Here is a 24649-nt window from a genome sequence, read left to right on the forward strand (position 1 = left end):
TCAATTGAAGCCTTTTTTACATTCACCACCTGCACCATTTGATCCATGGCTGGTTGTCTCCCCTTGAGTGATGTCTTCCACTCACTGATACGAATCAATTCAATACCAACTGCAGGTCCAACTACAACATTTCCTAAAATTTGCATTTCCACCAGAAGAGCCCAGTAATTATAGTCTAAGCAAAACAACCGTATATCTGCTCTTTTTCTTTCCACATATGAAGATTCAACAGAGTGAGAATTGCAAAGTTTACACATAATCTGCATAGTTCAGCATTATTCAGCAGGTCAAGCAGCATCTGCGGAAACACACTGGACCCTCTGAGATCTTCCTGCTATTTATTTTTGGCTACAAATTCCAGCATCTGCAGTCATTTTTGTCTACAAAGTAATTATCTATCTGCATAAATGTGAAACGGCCAGTTACTCCATTATTCCGGAACATTTTAGCATGACGATGTAACTTATCGCTTATACCATCATACTAGCCAGATCAATGTACACCCCTGATGTCAGTCATCAATGCACAAGGACACCTGCGTATTCTTCCATTATCATAGGATTTTACATCTCAAAAGTACTTCAATGTACTTCAGAAGCACGGTGGTCAGAAAGATACAAATTAAATACAATTTTTTCCTTGTGTGTTAGTATGTTGCTTTTGTAAGTATAGGGAGGTTGCACGGCAGTCGGGTCACGACCCATGACCCGTACTGTTGCTACGCTACGCCAAGTGGAGTACACGCGATGAATTGCAGGTCAGCGTAGCGGGCCCGTTAAAACCCGCCAAAATGGTCAATTTTTGCGCTGTAAATAATTATGGATATCGGGATAAGCGTGAGAGACATTTATCCTACTTCAGAATTCCAAAAGTGAGGAGAAATGACGGTAGATAGAAGCGAGAGCTGAAGGGACAACAACAGCCAAAGTGCTTGGCGAACATTGGCCGTTTGCTCACTGCATTTCATCAACAGTAAGGCATTATTTGTGTTTTTTCATTTCCTTTGGCATCTAAAAAGTTTCAGAAGTGATAAATCTGGCTGTAAAATTTTAAAGTCGCCCATGGTTCTCAAGTGGGTTTTTAGATACAAAAAGAAAACGCCTCTGAAGCAAAATTTATCATTAAAAAAATCACAAACCATACGTGGGTTTTGAATTACATTTAACTCAGATGCAAGCCAAGGAATGGCATAATTGTTAGCTGTTAATTGGACATAATCAACCTCAGCAAATTGACAATATCCTATTGAAAGGGAGTGGGTGTTTAAGCTGTCAGGACATTTTATTATTTGCCAAAATATACATCTCAATAGCATAATGATAGAAGACTTACTATTCCACACACCACTCGTAAGTCTGGAGATTTTTCTAATGATAAATTTAGCTTCAGAAGCGTTTTCATTTTGCATGTAAAAACCCACTTCAGAACCATGGGCGATTTTAAAATTTTACAGCCAGATTTATCACTTCCACGACTTTTTAGATACCAAAGGAATCAAGAAAAAGCACAAATAATGCTTTACTGTTGATGAAATGCAGTGAGGAAACGCGATAATTCCCAATATTTTCAATTTCGATATCTGCACGGCCAATGTTCGCCAAGCACTTTAGCTGTTGTTGTCCCTTCAGCTCTCGCTTCTCTTTACCTTCATTTCGCTTCACTTTTGGAATTCTGAAGTTGGGTACATGTCTCTCACGCTTACCCCGACTTCCACAATTTTTTTACAGCGCAAAATTTCACCATTTTGGCGGTTTTTAACAGGTAGGAAAGTACGCGTTTCATGTATTAACAACATATACCGGAAGCTGCGATGTCCTCCAGATGGATTGAGCAGCTCCGTGCGTCAAGCCCTATGACCCGGTCGGTGACCTTACGTGCAACCCCCCTATACATTTTTTTAGGATCTAAACCTTAATGGAGATCCTGTTCAGTATTGATTCTGTGGTATTTACTTGTCAATGTCAACAAATTACAAGGATATATTTTTGAATATCCTGCTTGTTCTTGAGGTTGCTTCGCAGACTAGAAACATGGGAAATAGGTACAGTAGTAGGTCATTCGGCCCTTTGAGCCAGCACCAATCCATTCAATATGATCATGGCTGATCATCCTAAATCAGTACCCCATTGCTGCTTTCTCCCCATACCCCTTGATTCCGTTAGCCCCAAGCTCTCCCACTGGCTTAACATTTCACTCCTCCTCTTTCCTTATCTGACACTCTCTCTACTTTTCACATCTACCCTTGGTCACCGAGAAGATACGTTTCAATCTCTTATTTAGTTACCTGAGCTGAGGCTGATTTTTATTATATGAATTGTCTGCTGAATGGTGAAGTAGGAAGGACAGTTGTGTAATTTTCCCTTGCATTTGACCTTCCAAACTGCAATACCTCCTCACACTTGTTCAGGTTGCAATCCAGTCACCCTCAGTGAAAGTGCACATGTTGAATATAGCTCTGTATTGACATTGTTACTCTGACACTTGCTGCATGGTTTAGACATTATGAGGTCTGGGTCCATAGACTGGGTCTATGTTGAGACAGATCTCTGCTATTTGTGAAGTATATAAATGACTTGGAGATAAATGTAGACGGGTTAGTTAGCAAGTTTGCAGGTGAGACTGAGATTTCTGGGGTCGGACTGTGAGGAAGGCTGTAGGATTATACAGCTTGATTTAGATCAGCTACAGAAATAGGTGGAGAAATGGCAGATGGAATTTAATCTGAGCAAGTGTGAGGTGCTTCACTCTGGGAGGGCAAATGTAAGGGGAAATGTATGCGATTAATGGCGTGACCTGACACAGCATTAATTAGGGCTCTGGGTCCGTCCATAGCTCCCTGAAAGTGGCAACTCAAGTAGACAGAGCGGTAAAGAAGACATATGGTATGGTGTGCTTGCTTTCTTAGGTCAGGGGTTGAATATAAGAGTCATGATGCAGCTTGCAGTGCCCCATTGCAGGAAGGATGGGGAGGCTTTGGAAAGGGTGCAGAGGAGGTTTACCAGAATGAGGCCTGGAATAGAGAGTAAAGGGAGAGGTTGGACAGACTTGGATTGTTTTCTCTGGAACGTCGGAAGTTGCAGGGAGACCTGATAGAAATATATAAAATTATGAGTGGCCTAGATAGGGTAGACTGACAGAATCTTATTCCCAGGATGGAAAAATTACATAGTAAAGGACATGGCTTTAAGGTGAGGGGGGCGGAACAAAATTTTATTTTACACAGAGAATGATAAGTGCCTGGAACGCGCTGCCGGAGGTAGTCATTGAGGCAGAGATAGACACAAAAAGCTGGAGTGACTCAGTGGGACAGGCAGCATCTCTGGAGAGAAGGAATGGGTGACAATTCAGATCAAGACCCTTCTTCAGTCATTGAGGCCGATCCAATTTCAATTTCGATATCTGCATTGAATAGACTTTTGTATAGACATACAGGGAATGGAGGGATATGGATTATGTTCAGGATGGTAAGGATTGGTCTTGGTATAGTGTGTGCGACAGATACTGTGGGCTGAAGGGTCTGTTCCTGTGGTGTCCTATTCTAGTTGCTTGGTTCTCAGATATGACATTTGGAAGAATGTAATTTTAAGTGCTTGGATATATTCTATTTAATAATGTAATATTAACAAATCTTTAGGTTTTATACAAGGAACAGAAAATTCCGAAATGGCCACATCCCAAAATAGAACTACAGATCCTTCAGGAACAATTGCAGCTGAATCTCCTACAATGGAGGAGCTCCGAAGACGGAGACAAGCGTACTTTGAGAGGTGAGCATACCATTAGTCTCCATTACGGGAACACATGAGTTAATATCCATGATAGAACGGGCAACTTTTATTTTTAAAGTATTGATTTTCAAAATGTTCTTAGTCTCCAGTACTATAATAACATTTACAAGACATTTGGACAGGTTCATGGATAGGAAAGGTTTAGAGGAATATGGGCCAAATGCGTGCAGGTGGGCGTGGGCATGTTGGGCCATGCTGTGTGTGTGACTGATAATTGCTCTTTTCTAAGCTTCCGCCCAGTCTAGTTTCAGTAAAAACACTGAATCAAGCACTTGAAACAACTCCTTTTCGCTTTACCAGTAGCGCGTCACAGATCACACACTGTACCTATCCCACCGCGGGTTCGATCCTTGCGTCTGCCTGTTCAAGCCTTCTAGGACTCGCTCAGACAGAGACACTCCAGAGGTTCATGCAGTCCCGAGCGCTCTTCCAGAAGATCGACGCTGAGCCTCGTGATCGCGGACTTTTATATGTCCTGGGACCTTGAGGGGCCGAACCACATGGGGGTGGTCTCACAATAACCCAATTACAGATATTGATTAACCCCATACATAACAGGCATTGCTCTAACCCAATGATACAACAGTTCAATATATTATATTAAAAATGGACTTCGAGATGGTCAACTTAGAAACATTTACCCTGATTAACAGAAAACCCAGACAAGGCTCAACACCTCATCCAATCAACACTTGGCAAAGTTAAACTCTGCAACATTATTTACAACTATTTACAATGTGTATGTCTGGTTTGCAGCCATCCAATCCATTCTATGCATTTTGCACCAAATTGACAGGGTTTGCAGATCTTCCCATTCTTTGCTTGCAAATTGTATCTAAGCCCCAGACACTCTGGTACCTCTTTGCAGCTTGTCCAAGGTCTGCAGAGAGTAATTCCAATTTGACCAAATCTCCCAGCAACCCTGAAACTTTACCCCATTTTGAAGTCCTAGCTGCTCCAATTTAGCCAGGATTAACATTCCTTCCTTTTATCATAATGATAACCCATCATTAATGATAACCAAAGTGGCTCAATAAATAATCGGCTAACCAAATATACATAAGTGTGCTTTACATTTCCCATCCATCAGTAGCACAAGATGATGATGTTTCTTCTCAGAATCCTGTCAAGCATCCCGAGTTTTCATGGGCATAACTTCACAAGTTCTGTCTGAGGAGTCTTCACCTCCCGAGTTTTCGTGGGCACGAATTCCCTCCATCCGTATTCCTGCCCAGTCTTCCATCACCTTCCACAGTCAAACCTAAACCCTAGAAAATCCTAAGAAGCTTGGGACAAAGCAAGTTACCATCATGCACTCATGCTTTCCCACACATTCGCTATTTCTATTTCACTTGAACCTATCCCTCTTCTATTATCTATCGAACCTATTATATTGTGCTCTATTACTATATCCCTATTCCTATTCTATTCCCTAATATATTCTTTATTATTCTAGGATTGACACTAATTAGCCTTCTTCATACTCACACGGTGTTATACTATGTATATCTGATGACGGGTAATCATATAAATTTCAGCTGGGTTCAGTCCAGATTCCCCTAAAGGCGTGACTTTAATTTGAAGCAAACCATGATAAATGTTCCAATTTAATCAAATTCAGTCTCAGCCTTCAATTTACTATTTCTAATTCCAATGCCCATCTTATCCTTCTTATTCCACAGCATTGTAGCCGATAATACAATTCCCTTCCAATTCCTGTGGAATTCCCAGCTGTTCGAATTTAAACAATCAATTCCCTTTACTATTAATTTTATCCTTTTCCTGTTCCAATTCTCCAATTCCTGTGGAAGTCCAATCAAAAATGCCAAATCCAGGGACAATTTCTTTCCTCCTTGATAATATAAGCCGCTTTACCATCAAGGGTTAATCAATTCAAATCCATCTGGCGAATACACATCGGCTCTGCTATTCACAATACAATTCAAGTTTCCCATACAGTTAACCGGGTCTTTCCTCCAGTATCTCCTCTTATTTATGTGTGCACTCCTCACTATGGTAGCTCGTTACTATGGTGATTCTCCACTTTGTTGGTTCTTTACTCTATTAGTTCCTACTATGTTGGCTTTGTTCTCTGTCTAAGGGTTCTCGCTTTTACTCTATTGGCTTTGTTCTTTGTCTAGGGGTTCCTATCTCTAAGTAACTCTTCTAGATGACTAGATTTGATCTTCCAAGGGAAACATAAATTTTCAGTCTACCTCATCATTTTATACTACCACCTTACGTTTCCTTACCCTTCCTTAATGGTAACTAAATAGTCCAGTCCTATCTTCGACTGTCTCCTATGGGTGAGGCAAAAGAAGAATGATAATTTAACAGTCAATTCTCTAACAATTCTAAGTATCCCATAAACCCTCTTTGAACTAATTTATTTATAACTAAATTTTGGCACAAAGTGAGTATTTTGCCCCGAATCACAGAGAAATTCCGTTTTATTCAGATTCCATTTTAAAGAGGAGCCATCCCAACCGTCATTATCAGTTGTCAGTTTCGTTTGGAGATGATTAAAGTGTCCATCATTCTCCTTCCTTTTCTTCCTTCAGTAGCTAGGCGATATTAAAGTTGGGCACTAGGGTAGGTCCTTTCCTTCCTCCTTTCTGATGTTGGTGTCGGTTACTAGGGAGTGGAGATACTGAGGAGCATGTTGCTCTGCCTGCTGGCCTTCCCAAATATATTAAAGGGGCAGGACAGTATCAATTTTTCCTGCTGGTCACCTTTTTCTGGGAGCTACATTCCCTTTCGCTGTCTTCTTCCCGTGCTTAGGGGTCTGTGCAGTCTTTTACCTCACTCCCCAGATAGTCTCTTGTTGACATACTGTCCTGCAGGCACAAAACTCAGCAATACATTAATTCAATATCTTCTTTCCCCGCTCCCATTCCTCCTGCACGGTAAGTTTGTTTCTTCTCTCCCTAGTGCCATTTCTATTCCTTAATTGTTATCTCTTTTCACGATAGCTACTATGTTCCTTTTCTTACTTTCTTTATTGCCCCCTAGGATTTTCTTTAATCCAGCTATGTTCTGCCTCCTCGCTGGACACTCCTTACTCCAGTGACCTGTTTGTTTAAACAAGCCCTTGATTTACAATCTTCTTTGCTGTAAGGGGTTTTCTGGGGTAATCATAAGGGGGTTTATAATTTTCTTCCATAACATTTCCAGTTTTCATTATAAGGGTATATCCAATCTGCTCATTCTGGTAAGTTACTTGAGGGGGATCTAGAGTAAGGATCATGTCTCCACAATTCCAGGGCGGGTTGGTGAGTCAGGACTGAGAAAATGGGTTAGCTTGAGTGAACGGTGTGTGACTTCTCAGTTCCTGACATCGGACCATCTCTATCACTGGTTTCTTGGGTCCCAATGGTCTCCTGAATTAAAGGACCTCCCATAATTCCTTGGATTTCAGATGTCTCTATATTCTCTAGGATCTCTAAGTTCTTCATAATCCTGTAAATCCCTTCTTTGACCCCTCTCTTTCAATCTTTCCTTCGTTGGACAGGCCCTACTCCAACGTCCCATCCCTCTGCAAGTATAGCATTGGTTAGGCAGCATTGTGGGTCTTATTCTACCCCTGGGTTTCATTGAAATGGGCTCGAGATTGGGAGTATAGCGGTGATAGTAGTCCGAATAATCTGGGACCCTAATTTCTCCCAATCCGTAATTTGCTGGCACTCTCGGGATCCACGGTTCAGTTAGATTTTGGTAAATCTTCCTTTACTGTGCGTTCACTTTCTCTCCTAGTTACAGGATAATTTTCCTGGTTCCCACCTTCCTTCCAATAATATCTCACAGCTCTGGCTATTTGACTGGCTCGGCTCTCAGACCAGTTCCTGTTATTAGTTTTAATTAAATCCGCTATTTTAGTGGGGAGACAATTCAACAAGACTGCACAATTTTGAGGGGAACTTACTTCATTCTGATAGTCTAAATCACCTGATTGATCTATATATTATTCTATATATATATATGCGGTCTAGAAATTCTTCTGCTCCTTCACCCGTCTCTGGTTTTATTTCCAGGACTCAACCATTTCGCCTGGTTTCTGAAATGTTTTTGCAAGGGCCGTTAAAACGGCCTCTTCTCTTGCATAGTCATCCAATCCTGCTTTTGCCAATTTTTCATAAGTCTGGTGTCCTAGGGCTACTAGAAATTTGGTATTCTCAGCTGGAGTAATTATCTGTTGTATGGTCTCCCACAAATCCCATGAATCTGCATGGTATACACGCATTGTGGTCCGCAAGTACTCTATGAAATCAGCAGGGGACTTCTTCCTATCAGGGATTCTGTTTAGTACAGCCATTTTTTCATGGGGCTTCCACGGCATATGTAACGCGGGGTTTATTCATACACTGCACTGGCCAAATCTGCTATTCCTGCCCTTACTGGTAACTGCCTATGGGATACCTGTTCAATTCCTAAGCTTTCGGTTACGTCAAAGTCTATTTCAGTATCTAGAATCACTATCTCACCCTCCGATAATAATAATAATAATAATATCTTTTATTGTCATTGCACGTCAGTGCAACGAGATTTAGTATGCAGCTTCCAACCGATGTAAAAGAAAAGTAAAATAAATAAATAAGCTGTGTGACGTGACCATCCGAGGGAGACAGTCCAGGGGGGGTGGGGGGCACTCAGCAGGGCCGGTTCAGAGCCGCTATAGCTCTGGGAATAAAGCTGTTTCTGAGTCTGGAGGTTCGGGCGTAGAAGGCCTTGTAACGTCTGCCGGAGGGAAGTAGTTCGAACAGTCCGTTACAAGGGTGTGAGGAGTCTTTATGGATGCTGACTGCCTTCCTGAGGCACCGTGTGTGGTAGATGCCCTCCAAGGCTGGTAGCTGTATCCCAATGATCCTCTGCGCTCTGTGGACGACGCGCTGAAGAGCTCTCCTCTCCGCCTCCATGCAGCTGAGATACCACAGAGATGCCATACGTTAATATGCTCTCTGTTGTGCAGCGGTAGAACGTTGTCAGCAGCTGTTGGGGCAGACCAGTCTTTTTTAATGTCCTCAGGAAGAACAGTCGTTGCTGTGCCTTCTTGACCAGCGCAGCGGTGTTGGTGGACCATGTGAGGTCCTCTGAAATGTGAGTGCCCAGAAACTTAAAGCTGGACACTCTCTCCACACTTTCCCCATAAATGGAGATTGGGGCGTATTCTCCATTATGGGACCTCCTGAAGTCAATAATTAGATCCTTGGTCTTGGAGGTGTTTAGTGACAAGTTGTTACGTGCGCACCAGTCCACCAGGTTCTGCACCTCCGCTCTGTATTTGAAATCTAGGGGTTTCCTGATACTGCCCAAATAAATCATTCCTTTCCACCCGAGTGATCTGCCTAGGTTGTGGCTCACAGAAATACTCTGGCGGTTGCACTATATCTATCATACGTTTCTTTTCTTTAAACACTGGAGCTAACCTTTTCGTTCTACTCCGGGTGCCATAAGCCACTGGACGATCTATCAGTGATTGCGTGGATAAGATCGAAGGATCTGGTACCTCAGTATCTGCTGTTGGTAAAACCTGTTCAGATATAGAATCTGCAGTAGTTGTTACAGGTTCTGCGGACCTAAAATATTTATTACAGACACAAGTCATACACGGTGCTAATGAAGCCTGGGAAACGCATGAGGAACATGGTGGGAGCTGTGACATGCCGTTGACAGTTGTCCACTCTTCTAAATACTCATCCTCTTCCCCCTCGAAGTCAGCACTAACCATAGGATTCTTAATCTTTAATTTTACAGGGACTACTTTTCTTCCAGGAGATCCACCTTTCCCTTGTTCTGAGTGTTTCCCTTTATCTCCACTCCTGTTCCTACCACTACCTGGAGGTCGATCTACTTCACCTTATTTTAGTTCTAATCCTAGTTTAGCGATCGCTTTTTCCCAACTAGACATTCTCTTGACCTCCTTATTCGCCTTCCGATCCTCTAAATACTTTCTCCATAACCCTGTTAATTATTTTGCACCCTCGTTATTACAATGCTGCCAAATGATTCGTTCTATGTATTTTATCCCTTTTACTGTTCTAATTCCCCCCAGCAGCCTTGGCTTATTGTCTAATTTCTTATTTAATGCCCCTGATAAATTTCTTAATTTCTCTGCCTTGTGTGGAAACTCATAACACATTAGTTGTAATGGACTTTTCTCTTCTTCTGTTACATCCCTGTCTACATTATTCCCCATGCTTCCGAACACCTGAAACGGAATTTCTTTAATCCTTCCTTTTATCCCTAAATTTTCCAAGCACGCTCCTAGATAATGGCTAATGGTTCAAAGCGATCACCGCCTCCAAACTCTTTACTCCTTCGCTCCACCAGTCCTGTTCTCTTATTCAAATTCTTCTCCTATCTCCCACAAGTCCACACTCTTTCAACCTTATAATTTTCTCAATCAAAACATCTAAAAATGATTTTCAGACACGTAAGTAACACAGTCCACCAAAAGGATAACACGCTACCTATCACTATCAGGCACAACTAAACTCCTAAATAAACCACAAACATTCGTCTATTATAAATCAAGCACTCTAAGAAATCTTCCTCGTGGCACAATCAATCAGCAGGATCGAAGGAGTACAACCCCTGGTCAAACCACCCCGATTCAGATTCTTACAAAACGATATTAAACAAATACGAATATCTAACTTAAACACATTCTCCCTTCAAGTTTAAAATCTGTAAACACTCGCACGAGCAGCAACACAAATTACTCTAAATTTATTTACATACAGAGAATATTTACAAAAATCCAGATCCTGTAACAATACGGAAAGCTAGATTTTTATAATTTACAAAATGATTTAAAGCACTAGCGCACAATTCACGAACACTCGATCTCGACGCCGCGTCACGCTGTTATCACGCAGTGAACCTCTCCCTCTGATACCGAAGATTTTCCCCTTCTTAGTTTACTCTTTGCTGAGGGGTACTACTCCCTGAATGATTACTTTTCCTCCCGAATGTTACTATCCCTCTTCTAAGACTGGACTTCTATAGGGGGACCTCTATCCCTCCTCTCCAAGTTCGCCAGAATTAGGGGCACCCTTTGCTATTCGAATTACTTTTCGTCAAGTAGCGAGGCTCCTGCCTCTCAGGTACTCTTCGTTATCAGGTACTAGTCAACAATCGACCAGAGGGTTGCTATTCACTGTTGATCAGCCGCTATTCGGAATCGATCAAGGACATGCACCAACTTCGAAGTTCTATATACAGGAATTCGAATTCCATCTCACGCAGAACTTCAATATGAAATCCAGCATTTGAAAATTTAGCTGCAAATATAGACTCAGACTCGAACTCTATCTCCTAATTTTTAGTGCTTATCTCTCGAATCAGCTAAAATTGCCCGATTAAATTCTTGAACGAACTGGAGTATTCTGGCCAATCTTTACTCTGTTCGTCCAAGCTCGGTACCTTCTCGAGGGTCTTCATCCGTCACTTCAGGGAGAGACTCAGACACCTACACACAGATACACAACTTCTGTTAAGTACCGAGGATCCAGTACCTAGCCGCTTCGTGCTGTGAATTATCAATGCCGTTTTTCGAAGCGCACCTTTTCAATTCGCGCTCGAGGCAACGATCCGATCAAAGGCGAGACCTGTCTTTTAATACCCCACCAATTCGGATACCAAGTCTAACCCTGGGCCACTCCTCGCCCGATGAAGCGCGTTTGGCTCTCGTTAAAGGCAGCTGCAGGCTGCCCAACTACCACCAGTTTTGGGCCTCTAAACCAGGAAAGGGCCTCTAATCCAACCCCACTGGAGCCTCTAACCCCAGCCTGGTTTTATGGGCCTCCAACCCAAAGGCAAGCTAACCACTCCCCCGTGCTTGCTAGACTCTGTTCTAATGATCTCGATTAGACCCTTTCCCAAGCCCGCGAATGATCGATCCGCTCCAACTCACGAAGTGCCGAAAATCAATGCGAAAATCGCACCATGGGCCTGATTTCTGCACTCGCGATCGAAACAGCTCAACACCCTTGATCGCAAACTTGTGTTTGGGGGTCTTTTGAGATCTTGGACGAGCCCCCAATGATAATTGCTCTTTTCTAAGCTTCCCCCCCCAGTCTAGTTTCAGTAAAAACACTGAATCAAGCACTTGAAACAACTACATTTTATTTTACCAAAGGCGCGTCACAGTTCACACACTACACCTATCCCACCGCGGGTTTGATCCTTGCGCCTGCCTGTTCAAGCCTTCTAGGCCTTGCTCAGACAGACACTCCAGAGGTTCACGCAGTCCCAAGCGCTCTGTCAGAAGATCGGCGCTGAGCCTCGTGATCGCGGACTTTTATATGTCCCGGGACCTCGAGGGGCCGAGCCACATGGGGGTGGTCTCTCAATAACCCAATTACAAATATTGATTAACCCCATACATAACAGGCATTCCCCTAACCCAATGATACAACAGTTCAATACATTGTATTCAAAACGGACTTCAAGAGGAAGACAACTTGGAAACATTTACCCTGATTTACAGAATACCCAGACAAGGCTCAACACCTCATCCAATCAACACTTGGCAAAGTTAAACTCTGCAACATTATTTACAACTATTTACAATGTGTATGTCTGGTTTGCAGCCATCCAATCCATTCTATGCATTTTGCACCAAATTGACAGGGTTTACAGGGTTTGGCAATCCATTCTTTGCTTGCAAATTGTATCTAAGCCCCAGACACTCTGGTACCTCTTTGCAGCTTGTCCCAGGTCTGCAGAGAGTAATTCCAATTTGACCAAATCTCCCAGCAACCCTGAAACCTAATTCCATTTTGAAGAACTAGCAGCTCCAATTTAGCCAGGATTAACAACTCCGTGGCTTCTTATTTGTGATAATGAAAGAATGATTATTCACTCATCTCTGGAATAAAGAATTCCTAAGATTCACAGCCCTTTGAGTGAAGTTACTTATTTTTGTCTTGGTTCAAAATAGCTAAGCTTTTCTTTTGAGCCAAAGGCTTTGAGTTCTAAACCAGTAAACCAGGGTGACATTCTTCCAGTGTCCACCGTGTCAAGCTCCTTATGGTGTGTATTTCGATGAGATCTTTATACTACATCCCCAGATCTACTGATTCTCTTGAAGGGATAATCTGTTCTTCACTACGTTCGTCTAATGAATATTTGGGACGGGTTCCACTCATCGCTTTAATTTCATGTTTCATGTTTCTTGTTGTGGTTTATGACTGTGGCAGACCAATTTCCCTCCTGGGATAAATAAAGTTCTATTGTATTGTATAGTATTATCTTCCTCCATCTGCAAAGCCCAGCGTGGTTTCATTAAAGTTAAAATAATTATACTGATACATCTTTCCCCTTGCATTCCAGCCCATTTGTAATACAGACAACTGCATCATTTTATTTTCTAGTTGATCATCCAGGTTTAATGATCAGTGAATTGTGTATAAGAACACCTGAATCGCTTTGAATACCGTAAATGAAAAATTGTACCAAAATGCACAGCAACATTTAAGAAATTAATTAATCTGCAATGCTTTTACCTTGTTAACTTGTCTATATCTCTTTTGTGCTATTATGACATCATTATATACTGACCTTTGTTTTGTTGACAAAATTGGTTTTCTCATCCAAGTCATTAACATAGGTCGGCAATAACAAAACCTCTCGCTTTGACTCCTCACTGGTTGTAGCCTGTCAGTCACAATCGCAGAATGGTTAATGTACAGCCATTTTAGTAAATCCAACTCTTTAGATATTTTCCATAAAATCTGACACATTATAAAATTAAAAATTATCTGGGAATTTATAGTCGACAGATTGCATTCAATGAAAAATATTAATACTTTCATTTCATCAGACTGGTTTGGATTGATCACATTTGCGCAGACAAAATATTTAAAAACCCTTCTCGAGAAAGAGAAAGCAATATTCTCAGCATCGTGACCACTGCAATTTCTGTGTATAGCCCATATTTGCATGATCATAATATTTTAAAAAATATTATTAACTAAATCAAACCATTCCTTAAGAATTGAATTGATCAATTCGGAGTTCAATTATTTACAATAACTACTTCATGCATGTTAAAATATAAGGACATTAATATTTTATCACAATGGTGAAAACTAAGAATTATTTAGCAGTAGCAAACTACATTGCACTTGCTATTTGTTTTATTGTACGGTATCTTTTTTTTATTTCCACCAGAAAACAACATTTACTGCCTGAAAATTTGGTTCATCCAGAAAAACAAAGTTGTGCTGCGTTAAAGGCAAATTCAGGTCTGTTTCCCAATATGGTAGTTTTAAACCTTTTGAATAAACATGACTGCTCTAAAATATGTATTAGTTTCCTTTACATGCTGCCTAACCATAGCTCTGTGTTTGTGTTGATCATAATCCTGTTTAATAACATCCTGTGCACAAGAATTGGATCAGCTGAACTTCAGGTTTTTTTTGTTTCCTGTTGAGGGTGGGATGATTGTTTAAACAATCTCCATTTCAAAAGATCTTCCATTCTTGTCATTACACTGGCAGTTTATATAAAAGCTGATCACACAGACAGGGACAGATGTGCTTTCCCTTTTTTTTAATGTTAAATGTATGGATTAAAGGGAAAGAAAATTGCCTATGGTGAGGATATTGGGAAAATCCACTTTCTCTTATATAAGAAGAGTTTGGAAATATTTAGTTCCCCGGATTATCAGTGCTGTCAAGGTACTTACTTATAATGACACAGAAGGAAGCTATGCTAGTTCCCAACAGGGAATTCCCACTGGTTCCATCTTCCTCCTTGTTTTTCCTGTCCACCTGCTGCAACTTCTCTCCTATATACCCTTCAGTACCCGTTTATTTATTTTTGCTACTAAACTACACAAAGAAGTAATTTACTGTAGCAAGTTCTCCCCCAGTACAACTCTGGGCGATGTAGGTTCTTGAAGAGACCGGTGTTCAATTCAAGGCTGTATAATGAGATTAATCAATTCATACTCTCCATTGTAAACGGTATTCCCATCAGGAAACCCTGAATAGTTTTGGAATTATATCATGTTATTTTTTGAATGAAAGTTTAGTTTAGTTTCGAGAAACAGCGTTGCCCACTGTGTAGCGATCCCCAGACACTAGCACCATCCTACACATTAGGAACAAGTTACTATTTTTACTGAAGCCAATTGACCTACAAACCTGTACGTCTATGGAGTGTGGGAGGAAACCGGAGCACCGTGGGGAAACCCACGCGGTCACGGGGAGAATGTACAAACATCATACAGCCAATAACCATAGTCAGGATCGAACCCGGGTGTTTGGAGCTGTAAGGCAGCAACTCTACCATACCATGGCTGCGCCACCATGCCATCCTATAGCTAAAGCATCTAAAGGGTTGGTTTCAATCAGTGTTAGTTTTAAGGAGGTGACTGCTAATATTGCCAGTTATTTAACAATAAAGAGCTTTTAAATAACATTATAGCTCATGATTTTATGGGCATCCTTTCTTCAATGAGCTGATACATTTAGAACCAATAAGAGTTATTTTATCTTTCCTATCTATAGCTAACGTGACTGAAGGAGAACTGCCTCAAGCAGATGTGTTGAAACCACTAGAAGCTGGTGCCAATAATAATTCAAAAGGGGAAGGAAGTTAATTTGAGAACAAATATACCAGTAACAACTGTACTTCCACTACTGATTTGTGTGAACTGGTCTCCTCTTGTACATCAGCTATGAAGTAAAATAGGCAGATGTGTTGAGAGAGAACAAAGATAATGTTCACTTGATGCAATTGGCATTTGTGGTGTTTAACAAAATCGTTCGTGGTACAGAACGAGTTTTTGATCTTGAATTGTAGCACCTTACCTGCTGTAAAACCTTCTTCATGCACCACCTAGTAAATTACAGGGAAGTGTTGAAATATTTTGCACCCATATGTAAACTTTGCCATTTGGCAAACAGTTACTGATTTATTTCATGGTTTAATTGTGCAACTGGGCCTTGGAAGAAGGAAGTTTTGATGTGTTAAGTTCTTTGCTTTTTTTTAAATTAATATTCATGTTTAAGCCTCTTGCCTAATGTACTGTATCTGTGAAAATCAAGTTCATGTAAATGTCGGATTAAGGGATACAATATGTAGCAAATGCCTGAGGTTTGAGTGTTTTATTGATACTTGGAGGTTTTTAAGGTTGTTTATGTTTGGGTATTGATCCTGTGCTGGCACTGAAATGCCTTTGAAACTGAAACTCTGAAACTAATTACCTTTATGTTTAATGTGTTGTACTCAATTATGCAGGTTCTATTTATATCCTTGAATTTCTATTTTTGTCCATTTAATTTTGATGTTCAAGTCTGGGACAGGTGCAGAACATGGAAATACATGAAATAAGAAAAACTGTATTTGAATCATTAATCTGATGTCCATTATGACCTGTTTAAAAATTGTAGCTTCAGATCACGTTTTTGATTGTAATTAAGTAAATGCCTCTGTGTAAAATGCCTCTTTATGCATTATTCTGTTCTCCTTTCATTGAAACATTTAATCTCAGTCAAACATGTTATCCATTGAAACGTCATGAAACTTGCATTATTAGATTAACGTACAAAAATCATGTGTTTGTCTGTGTGGGCCAAGATAAAATAGTTTAGCATATTGCAATTTGTGTCCATCTTTGCAGGTGGGAGTGGTTATTTCTCCGTAGCTTAAATTTATGGCCCTGCAAAATACTGTTGCTAATTAGGGTCCAAAAATAAGAATAAATATTGCTTAATCAGATAAGATTGTATTTAAAAATAAATCAACAAGGAAAAGTTTATGTAAATTGCTGGATTTTCATAAAATCAAGCTATTCATAAATCACATTTTGGAAATAGAGCTTACTACAAGTCTGATCTACACTATACTCCAATCTAACACTAAGCTCTATCGGCAGCCAGAATGAGCAATAAATATTGTTTAGCTTTTGTTGCTTTCATTCCAGGAATAAATCTGGTTAACTTGTAAAGTGGCCTTTTTTTAGTTAAATATAAATTTGAAAAGTGAGAAGTATTTGTATTATTGCTCTATTTTCGTCCAAAGATTTTGACTGGATAGAATAGAGTTTAGTAGGCACTAGTGGTGACCCAGCGCCATGGTGCCAGCAGCACTCCTCTCTTCCTGGACTGAGTACCTTTGTAAACCAGTTATTCTAACATGGCTGTGGTTGGGGGTCAGGATGGCTAGGTAGAAGAGTGGAATTAGGAAATTGTGACTGAGCTCATTTATTTAACTAAAAGGTAATGCAATTTTTAAGCAGAAGGTGATGATGGACAAGAATGGTAATTGTGTTTTCACCATCACCACTTTGCCACCTTTTATCATGCAGCATTGCAAAATGTAGGCTCAGTTTTAGAAATCCCATTCTCAACTCGACTGACATCAGTTAACTCTGAGTCCAGGAATGGAACATTGATATTTGTGACATACCAGTCCTTTATGTCATACCAAGCAGGGTAAATGTTTTAGTTTAGTTTGAGTGTGTGTGAGAAAGAGAGAGAGGGAGAGCATGGAAACAGGCCTTTTTTGCCAAGGTATTGGTTCATCTGGATGCTAAGTATTTTCACTACTGGAATGAAAATAAAGTTACTGGAAATTCTTAGTATAGCGTATTAGAAATAGACCTTTATCCCCCAAAGCCCATTTTGCCATTTATTTTAGATAACAGATGATCGATATTTCAGCTCGTCTAGCTGCTATTAATATTCTTAGCTACTACAATCCTATTGATCTTACTTTTGAAGTCTGACCAAGGCTCAATAACCTATTTGAAGAGTTTTACATATTTCCACAGCCCCAGCTCCAATTTTAAGCTAAAAGTTCTCTCTCACTAACCTATCAAGTCTATTTATAATATCTCTTCAATTAAAATATCTTAATTTGAATGCCAGAAATGCTGAAGTGCCCGATTCAATTGTTAGTTTGAGTAAAGTTCAATTTACCTCAATTGGATGGAGAGTGGATACAATGATTACCCACTTGATTGTGTTTTCCAAGGCACAATCAAATAGACTTTCTGCTTTGGGCGACTGGCCTGACTTCCCCAATGGCCTCTGCAGAGGAATGGCCAGTTAACAGCATCTGGCTTCACTGAAGAGTAATCCCTTGTGCAAGGGTCCAGGGTGATTAATTCCTTGCCATACTTGCTAATTATTGCTTTTGGGAGGGAGGCTTGAACAGGAAATAAAAAGCAGAACATTTCAGCTTTCAGTGTGCTTTTAACTGTTTTCTCAGAACTATTGGCATTATTTGAAACTACTGCAATCTCCATATTATTTCTTTCCTGCTTACTTTTTTTTAATGGAATAGTTTTAAATGGGTCCTAGAAATGGTTGCACTGCCTGCCTGTATGTTATGTGTGCTGAAGTTTGGACTTTAATTTCTTCATGTTCTAAGAGTTATCTGCAGAATCAAATTTCTATTTGAATGCAGTTTTTTAAAGGTTAAGACCAAAATGGTAAAGAATGTTAGATGAAATGAGAATGTCTTCCTGCCTTGTTTTATTTTAGCAAGGAGGCAGATGACATTTTTAAAAAATTGGTTATTTGCATTTTGCAAGGCTTTTTTTTCATCTGCACACTGGAGATAAGATGTGTCGGTCTCTAAAATAGTATTCACATGGCTGTGTATTAAATAAAGCTGCATTTTGGTTTTGAAAGTCTGTGTCTTTTTTGATGTTATGTTGTGAGTTACTGAATGAGTCATGGCACTGACGTAATGAATAAGCATACTTGGCATAGGTTCATGCTTAAAAAGATTAAACGTGCAATCTTGTCTTTTAGAGATAGCCTAGTGGTCTTTCAACAGTCTGGAATGTTGTGACAATTTCCAGTGCATCTGCAAACTTAACAGATTTTTGAAAAATATTTTCTTACACCAATGATACGGATAGAGTTAAATAGCTTTGAAACGGGCCTTTCGGCTCAACTTGTCAACCAAGGTGCGGCCTTCAACTTGTCCCATTTGCTTGCATTCGGCCATATCCCTCTATTTCTTTTCGACCCATCTACGTGTCCAAATGTCTTTTAATTTAAATATAAATATACCTTCTTCTACCACTTCCACTGGCAGCTCGTTCTATATATCCACCACTTTCTGTGTGAAGAAATTGCCTCTCAGTTCCCCTTTCAATCCTCCCCCTATGACCATACACCAATGCCCTCTAGTTTTAGACTTCCCTATCCTGGGAAAAAGACTGTGACCTTTTCTATATCAGCATCATTGTACACACCTCTATAAGGTCTCCTTTCAGCCTCTTTCACTCCAGGGGGAAAATGGCCCAACCTATCCAGTCTGTCATAACCCAAGGCCTCTAGTCCTGGCAACCTCCTGGTGAATCTTTTCTGCTGCCTCCCTGGCTTAATCACATCTTTTTTTTTAAATAACACACATTTTTCAGATTCTAAACCTAATAAAATGCTTGGTGTTGAAGACTGTGTCTAGATTATGTAATAGCGCATTGATAATTAATGTTGGCAGCTTTCTAGTTCCATTGATTATGGTTTTATAATTCTAGACATTACTGAAGCTTTAATGTTTCTATGCAAGGCCTACATTTTTTCTACCCCCTTTTTTGGATTTTTTCTATACGTGTTCAGAGGTGCACATGGAAATCTAATCACCCATGTCAAAAGGTCTGAACAACAAACTTATTTAACATTTTATTAAGTCTTAAGATAACCAGTAGTAACCTCACAATTATACAGGGTTGACCTTGGCACTGTCATGCCCTGTACAAATATCATTTCTATATGTTTATAAACAGTAGAAGATCCTAGTCTGAATATTCACTGTGTGAAACATCCACCATTCGGAATACACACACGTTCAGGGTCCCTGCCAAAATGAATCTATTCCAAAGGTTGTCATTTCCACATGCAGTGCAGAATATTAATAAACAAAAGTTTTAGAAAGTTCAGTGCATCCAATAGTTTCCAAAGGCAGAATGGAACAAAAAGTGAAAATTCCTGTGTAATGACCATTGGCAACACGACAGTATATTTTTCCAGAGATCTTGTATAAATGAGAGAAAATGAATCGTGATATCCTGAACAAATAAGTTCCTTGTGTTGTTATCTTTAATTGTTAATATTCCATATTCTGCCTGTTAAATTATTAATTACTGGGGTTTTTTTTCAATTAATATATCCCAGAAATTTAGCAGCAAGGGATTTACTCAATGCAAATATCGCTAGATATGTCATGGATGGCATTTTGCTTCTGCGAGGAGCAATCATAAAATGAAACAGGAAGAGTAGGTTAGGAGCAGTCAACATGGATTTGTGCCTGGAAGGTCATGTTTGACTAATTTTCTTGAATTTTTTGAAGAGGTTACTCGGGAAATTGATGAGGGTAAAGCCGTGGATGTTGTATATATGGACTTCAGTAAGGCCTTTGACAAGGTTCCTCATGGAAGGTTGGTTAAGAAGGTTCAATGGTTGGGTATTAATGGTGGAGTAGCAAGATGGATTCAACCGTGGCTGAATGGGAGATGCCAGAGAGTAATGGTGGATGGTTGTTTGTCAGGTTGGAGGCCAGTGACTAGTGGGGTGCCACAGATATCTGTGTTGGGTCCACTGTTGTTTGTCATGTACATCAATGATCTGGATGATGGTGTGGTAAATTGGATTAGTAAGTATGCAGATGATACTAAGATAGGTGGGGTTGTGGATAATGAAGTAGATTTTCAAAGTCTACAGAGAGATTTATGCCAGTTGGAAGAGTGGGCTGAAAGATGGCAGATGGAGTTTAATGCTGATAAGTGTGAGGTGCTACATCTTGGCAGGACAAATCAAAATAGGACGTACATGGTAAATAGTAGGGAATTGAAGAATGCAGGTGAACAAAGGGATCTGGGAATAACTGTGCACAGTTCCCTGAAAGTGGAATCTCATGTAGATAGGGTGGTAAAGAAAGCTTTTGGTGTGCTGGCTTTTATAAATCAGAGCATTGAGTATAGAAGTTGGGATGTAATGTTAAAATTGTACAAGGCATTGGTGAGGCCATTTCTGGAGTATGGTGTACAATTTTGGTCGCCTAATTATAGGAAGGATGTCAACAAAATAGAGAGAGTACAGAGGAGATTTACTAGAATGTTGCCTGGGTTTCAGCAACTAAGTTACAGAGAAAGGTTAAACAAGTTAGGGCTTTATTCTTTGGAGCGCAGAAGGTTAAGGGGGGACTTGATAGAGGTCTTTAAAATGATGAGAGGGATAGACAGAGTTGACGTGGATAAGCTTTTCCCACTAAGAGTAGGGAAGATTCAAACAAGGGGACATGACTTGAGAATTAAGGGACAGAAGTTTAGGGGTAACATGAGGGGGAACTTCTTTACTCAGAGAGTGGTGGCTGTGTGGAATGAGCTTCCAGTGAAGGTGGTGGAGGTAGGTTCGTTTTTATCATTTAAAAATAAATTGGATAGTTATATGGACGGGAAAGGAATGGAGGGTTATGGTCTGAGCGCAGGTATATGGGACTAGGGGAGAATACGTGTTCGGCACGGACTAGAAGGGTCGAGATGGCCTGTTTCCGTGCTGTAATTGTTATATGGTTATATTATATGGTTATAGGTCATTTAATCCATCATGCCCGTGCCATTTTTCTCAAAGGCCTGCCCCCCTGTGCTTCCCGGGGGAGGGGGGAATATCTGAAGTATTAAATTCCATTTTGAAAGTTATTTTTGAATCTGCTCTCACCAGACTTAAATAAGTATTTTGCAGATTATAAATTACTGCAATTTTTTTTTGGTTCTTGTAAATGCCACACATTTTGCCAAGTACCTTAACTAGGTACTGCCTTTTTGCCTTTGAAAACAGTTGCTCCTTATTTACTTTCAAAATCCTGAATGATTTTGAATACTTATCTCAAATTTCCCCCTTCCATTATTCTGTTCCAAGGAAAACAGTTGCCGCTTCTCCAGACTTACATAGGACAGATACAGGAATAAGCCATGTAGCTTCTCAAGCCTGTATTTCCATTCAATCGTGAATTATCTGTAGCCAGATTCTTCCCTTTCTTCTCATCCCTTGACATCTTTGGTGAAAGAAGTTCATCCGTCTCAGAATTAAAATAGCAAATAAGTCAAAGTCAACTCCTTTCATACTTCCTCACGTTTAACATTTTGGAAGTATTTCCAAACATCCATCTTGAAAACCTGCCCAAAACTGTAGACTCATTTGTTAGTTGTAAACATCATTGTAGGACCCATTCATGCTTAAGCTAGAAACTGTCAGCATATTATTATTATTTGATCTAGATTTTCTAGCAGTATTATTTTCAACGCTTAGGGAGTGGGCTTTTGATAGGTAGATGAACGTTACATATAGCGTAGTCACAGGGAGTGGCTAGATCAGACTGGAGCAGGCACGGGAGAAAGAATACAGTTTTTACCAGATCAGATAGTAAGAACGGAAAGGTACAATTTGTATAAGAATAAAGAGGATCTGGTATGTTCACTTCTTAGTCTGTACAACTACATCAATAAAGAATCAATTAAACTGAAAAGAACAACTCGAGTATATGTTTCTTTTATCTTCAGCGTACGATGACACCTCCCTGCCTGTGTAGTAACGGGAAAGAAAAGTTGGACATTGGAAAAGCTTGAAATTGCCATTACATTCATAAACTCACTTAATCTGCCCTATCAGTTGCACTTCAAAGCTTTTAAAATGTTATCAAATAGTTGTTTATTCTTTCAAATTCCGGAGAAGACGACTCTAGTTTGTGTATTCTACGCCCTTGGAATCGATGTACGTTTCAATTAAATCCAAACTGCACCAATTGCAAAGGCAATATCTGCTTCCTAAATGTGCAGTGTACAGAAGTGAATGCAATGTTTGAGGTGCAGCCATAACTTACCTTTCCTTAAGTAATCCTTTGTGATCAAGAATGAGTCACTACAACACCCACAGTGACTGATGAGTTTTATGTGGGATCTACAGACTCTGCCATAGATCCCGTAGGCTGATTTCTTGACTGGTTGGGTGAGTTATCTGAGGTGTCATGCACTACTTTCACATTTACACATATGTGCTCCTAGCACAAAGATACAAGCTGCTATGTGCCTTTTGAATACTTCTCCATTTTGAATGATCACATGCCAAGGAGTCCTATGAGTCAGAGAGGATGTTAGGTTTTTGCATGCATTTTTTAAAAACATTGTTGGAGTATTTTCCTCTGTGCAGCAGAGAGAATGGTGTTTAACAGATTGTGTGTTGGGTGCCCAGAACTGGGAGAGTATGATCAAAGCCTGTTGATAGGGTTATTGCTCCAGAAGATGGTGCTGACATAGGCTGCCAGAAAGTAGAAAATTCAGTCAGAAATGCAATATCGCTGGTAATTTCACTTTTCAATATTCACTGTGTGCTCTGAAAAGTCCAGGGTGGCTCAGCGGTAGAGTTGCTGCCTTACAGCATTTACAATACCAGAGACCCGGGTTCGATCCTGTACGTTCTCCCCGTGACCAGCGTGGGTTTTCTCTGAGAACTTGGTTTCCTCCCACACTCCAAAGACATACAGGTTGTAGGTTGATTGACATGGTGTAAAATGTAAAAAAACTATCCACAGTGTGTGTAGGATAGTGTTACTATGCGGGGATTGCTTGTCGGTGTGGACTCGATGGGCCGAAGGGCTTGTTTCCACGCTGTATCTCTATAAACTAAACTAAACTAAATTAAAGACTTCCATTCCAATGTTTAACACACACAATAGGCCACAAGCACAAACTTCTGTTTCCATAAAGATTTAGAATAACTTTCTACAACCCAAAAGTTCATATGAGTTATAATGTTGCACCACCAACATTAAATTCTGTTTTGCTGGCATATATCCTGTTGAATAAAATTTATTCAATTATATGCCACAAGACTTTGCTTTTTCTGTTAATATTTGTACTGTTTAATATAAAGCTACAGTCCACTTATCCAAATAACATTTTACCAATTCCAAAGACAAAAAATGTTTCTGTGATGTTGAATTTATTTTAGTATATTCCAAAAGATTTCAATATTTATCAACATTTGTACAACTGTAAAAGCATTGAACATAAAGCAATGAATGTTAGATGTAGTGACTATTGGTATTGGTTTATTTTGTCACTTGCAGTGTTTGCATATTATCCAGTCAGATCATACTATACATGAGTACTATCAAGCCACACAAAGTGCAATAGTGCAAAGAGAAAAAATACCAGAGTGCAGAATATAATGTTACAGTTACAAAGAAACTAGCACAATGCTACCCGTTTTGCACTTCTGTGCAAGATGAATACCTAGACCAACAATCTTTCTTTTCAGTCTATAGCAAGTGTAATTAGCGAGGTTATGAACATTTGTTGCAAATCATAATTCAAGATAGAAAGAGGAAAAAGTGAACACAAAAATCTTGACAACTCTTGACAATTTTGCTGATTTGAATGAACTGCACTGCCCTTGTAAGTCAGCAATAAATATGTTTGTAGAGAGAGAAAAAAATGCATTCATTCTGATCCAAGTAATATTTGATGCCTTTTGGGATAATTTGTGGTATAACTTTAAATGGTTTTCAATCTTTAACTGTAACACTTATCGTCTGAAAACTCTTCCAAGCACAACCCCGCTGAGTGAATTAGAGGTCGGAATTGAAAGAATTTGAAAGAAGCCTCTTTTAAACTATTACAATAGACTAGTTATGTTTTAAAGATTTGTTTTTGGATGAATTTTTCAGCAGTATTTACATTTTTATTCACTAATATAGAATTTGGGTATGGTTATCACATTTATTGTCCGTTATATGTTGTTTGCATGTTCTAGATTCTATAATGTACTTTGTTTACATTTTCATGATCGCATCAGAGGACATAAATGTAAAATATGAAATTACATAAAATAAAACCA

At 39.7% G+C, this 24649-nt stretch overlaps 1 protein-coding gene across 7 annotated transcripts in view; it reads left to right on the top strand.

Annotated features, from left to right (window-relative positions):
- Positions 1–24649, top strand: part of atxn3 (ataxin 3) — a 111173-nt gene that overhangs the window by 48788 nt on the left and 37736 nt on the right. For 4 of the 7 annotated variants that reach the window (XM_033027764.1, XM_033027765.1, XM_033027770.1 and 1 more), the window contains 2 exons: positions 3635–3767; positions 13962–14035. In XM_033027764.1, coding sequence (XP_032883655.1) covers positions 3635–3767; positions 13962–14035 — 207 coding nt within the window. Of the gene's footprint in view, positions 1–3634; positions 3768–13961; positions 14036–15304; positions 18436–24649 lie in introns of those variants that run through there. The other 3 variants (XM_033027766.1, XM_033027768.1, XM_033027767.1) reach the window with 1 other exon arrangement.

Source organism: Amblyraja radiata, chromosome 9, assembly GCF_010909765.2.
Source record: "Amblyraja radiata isolate CabotCenter1 chromosome 9, sAmbRad1.1.pri, whole genome shotgun sequence".
NCBI classification, from domain to species: domain Eukaryota; kingdom Metazoa; phylum Chordata; class Chondrichthyes; order Rajiformes; family Rajidae; genus Amblyraja; species Amblyraja radiata.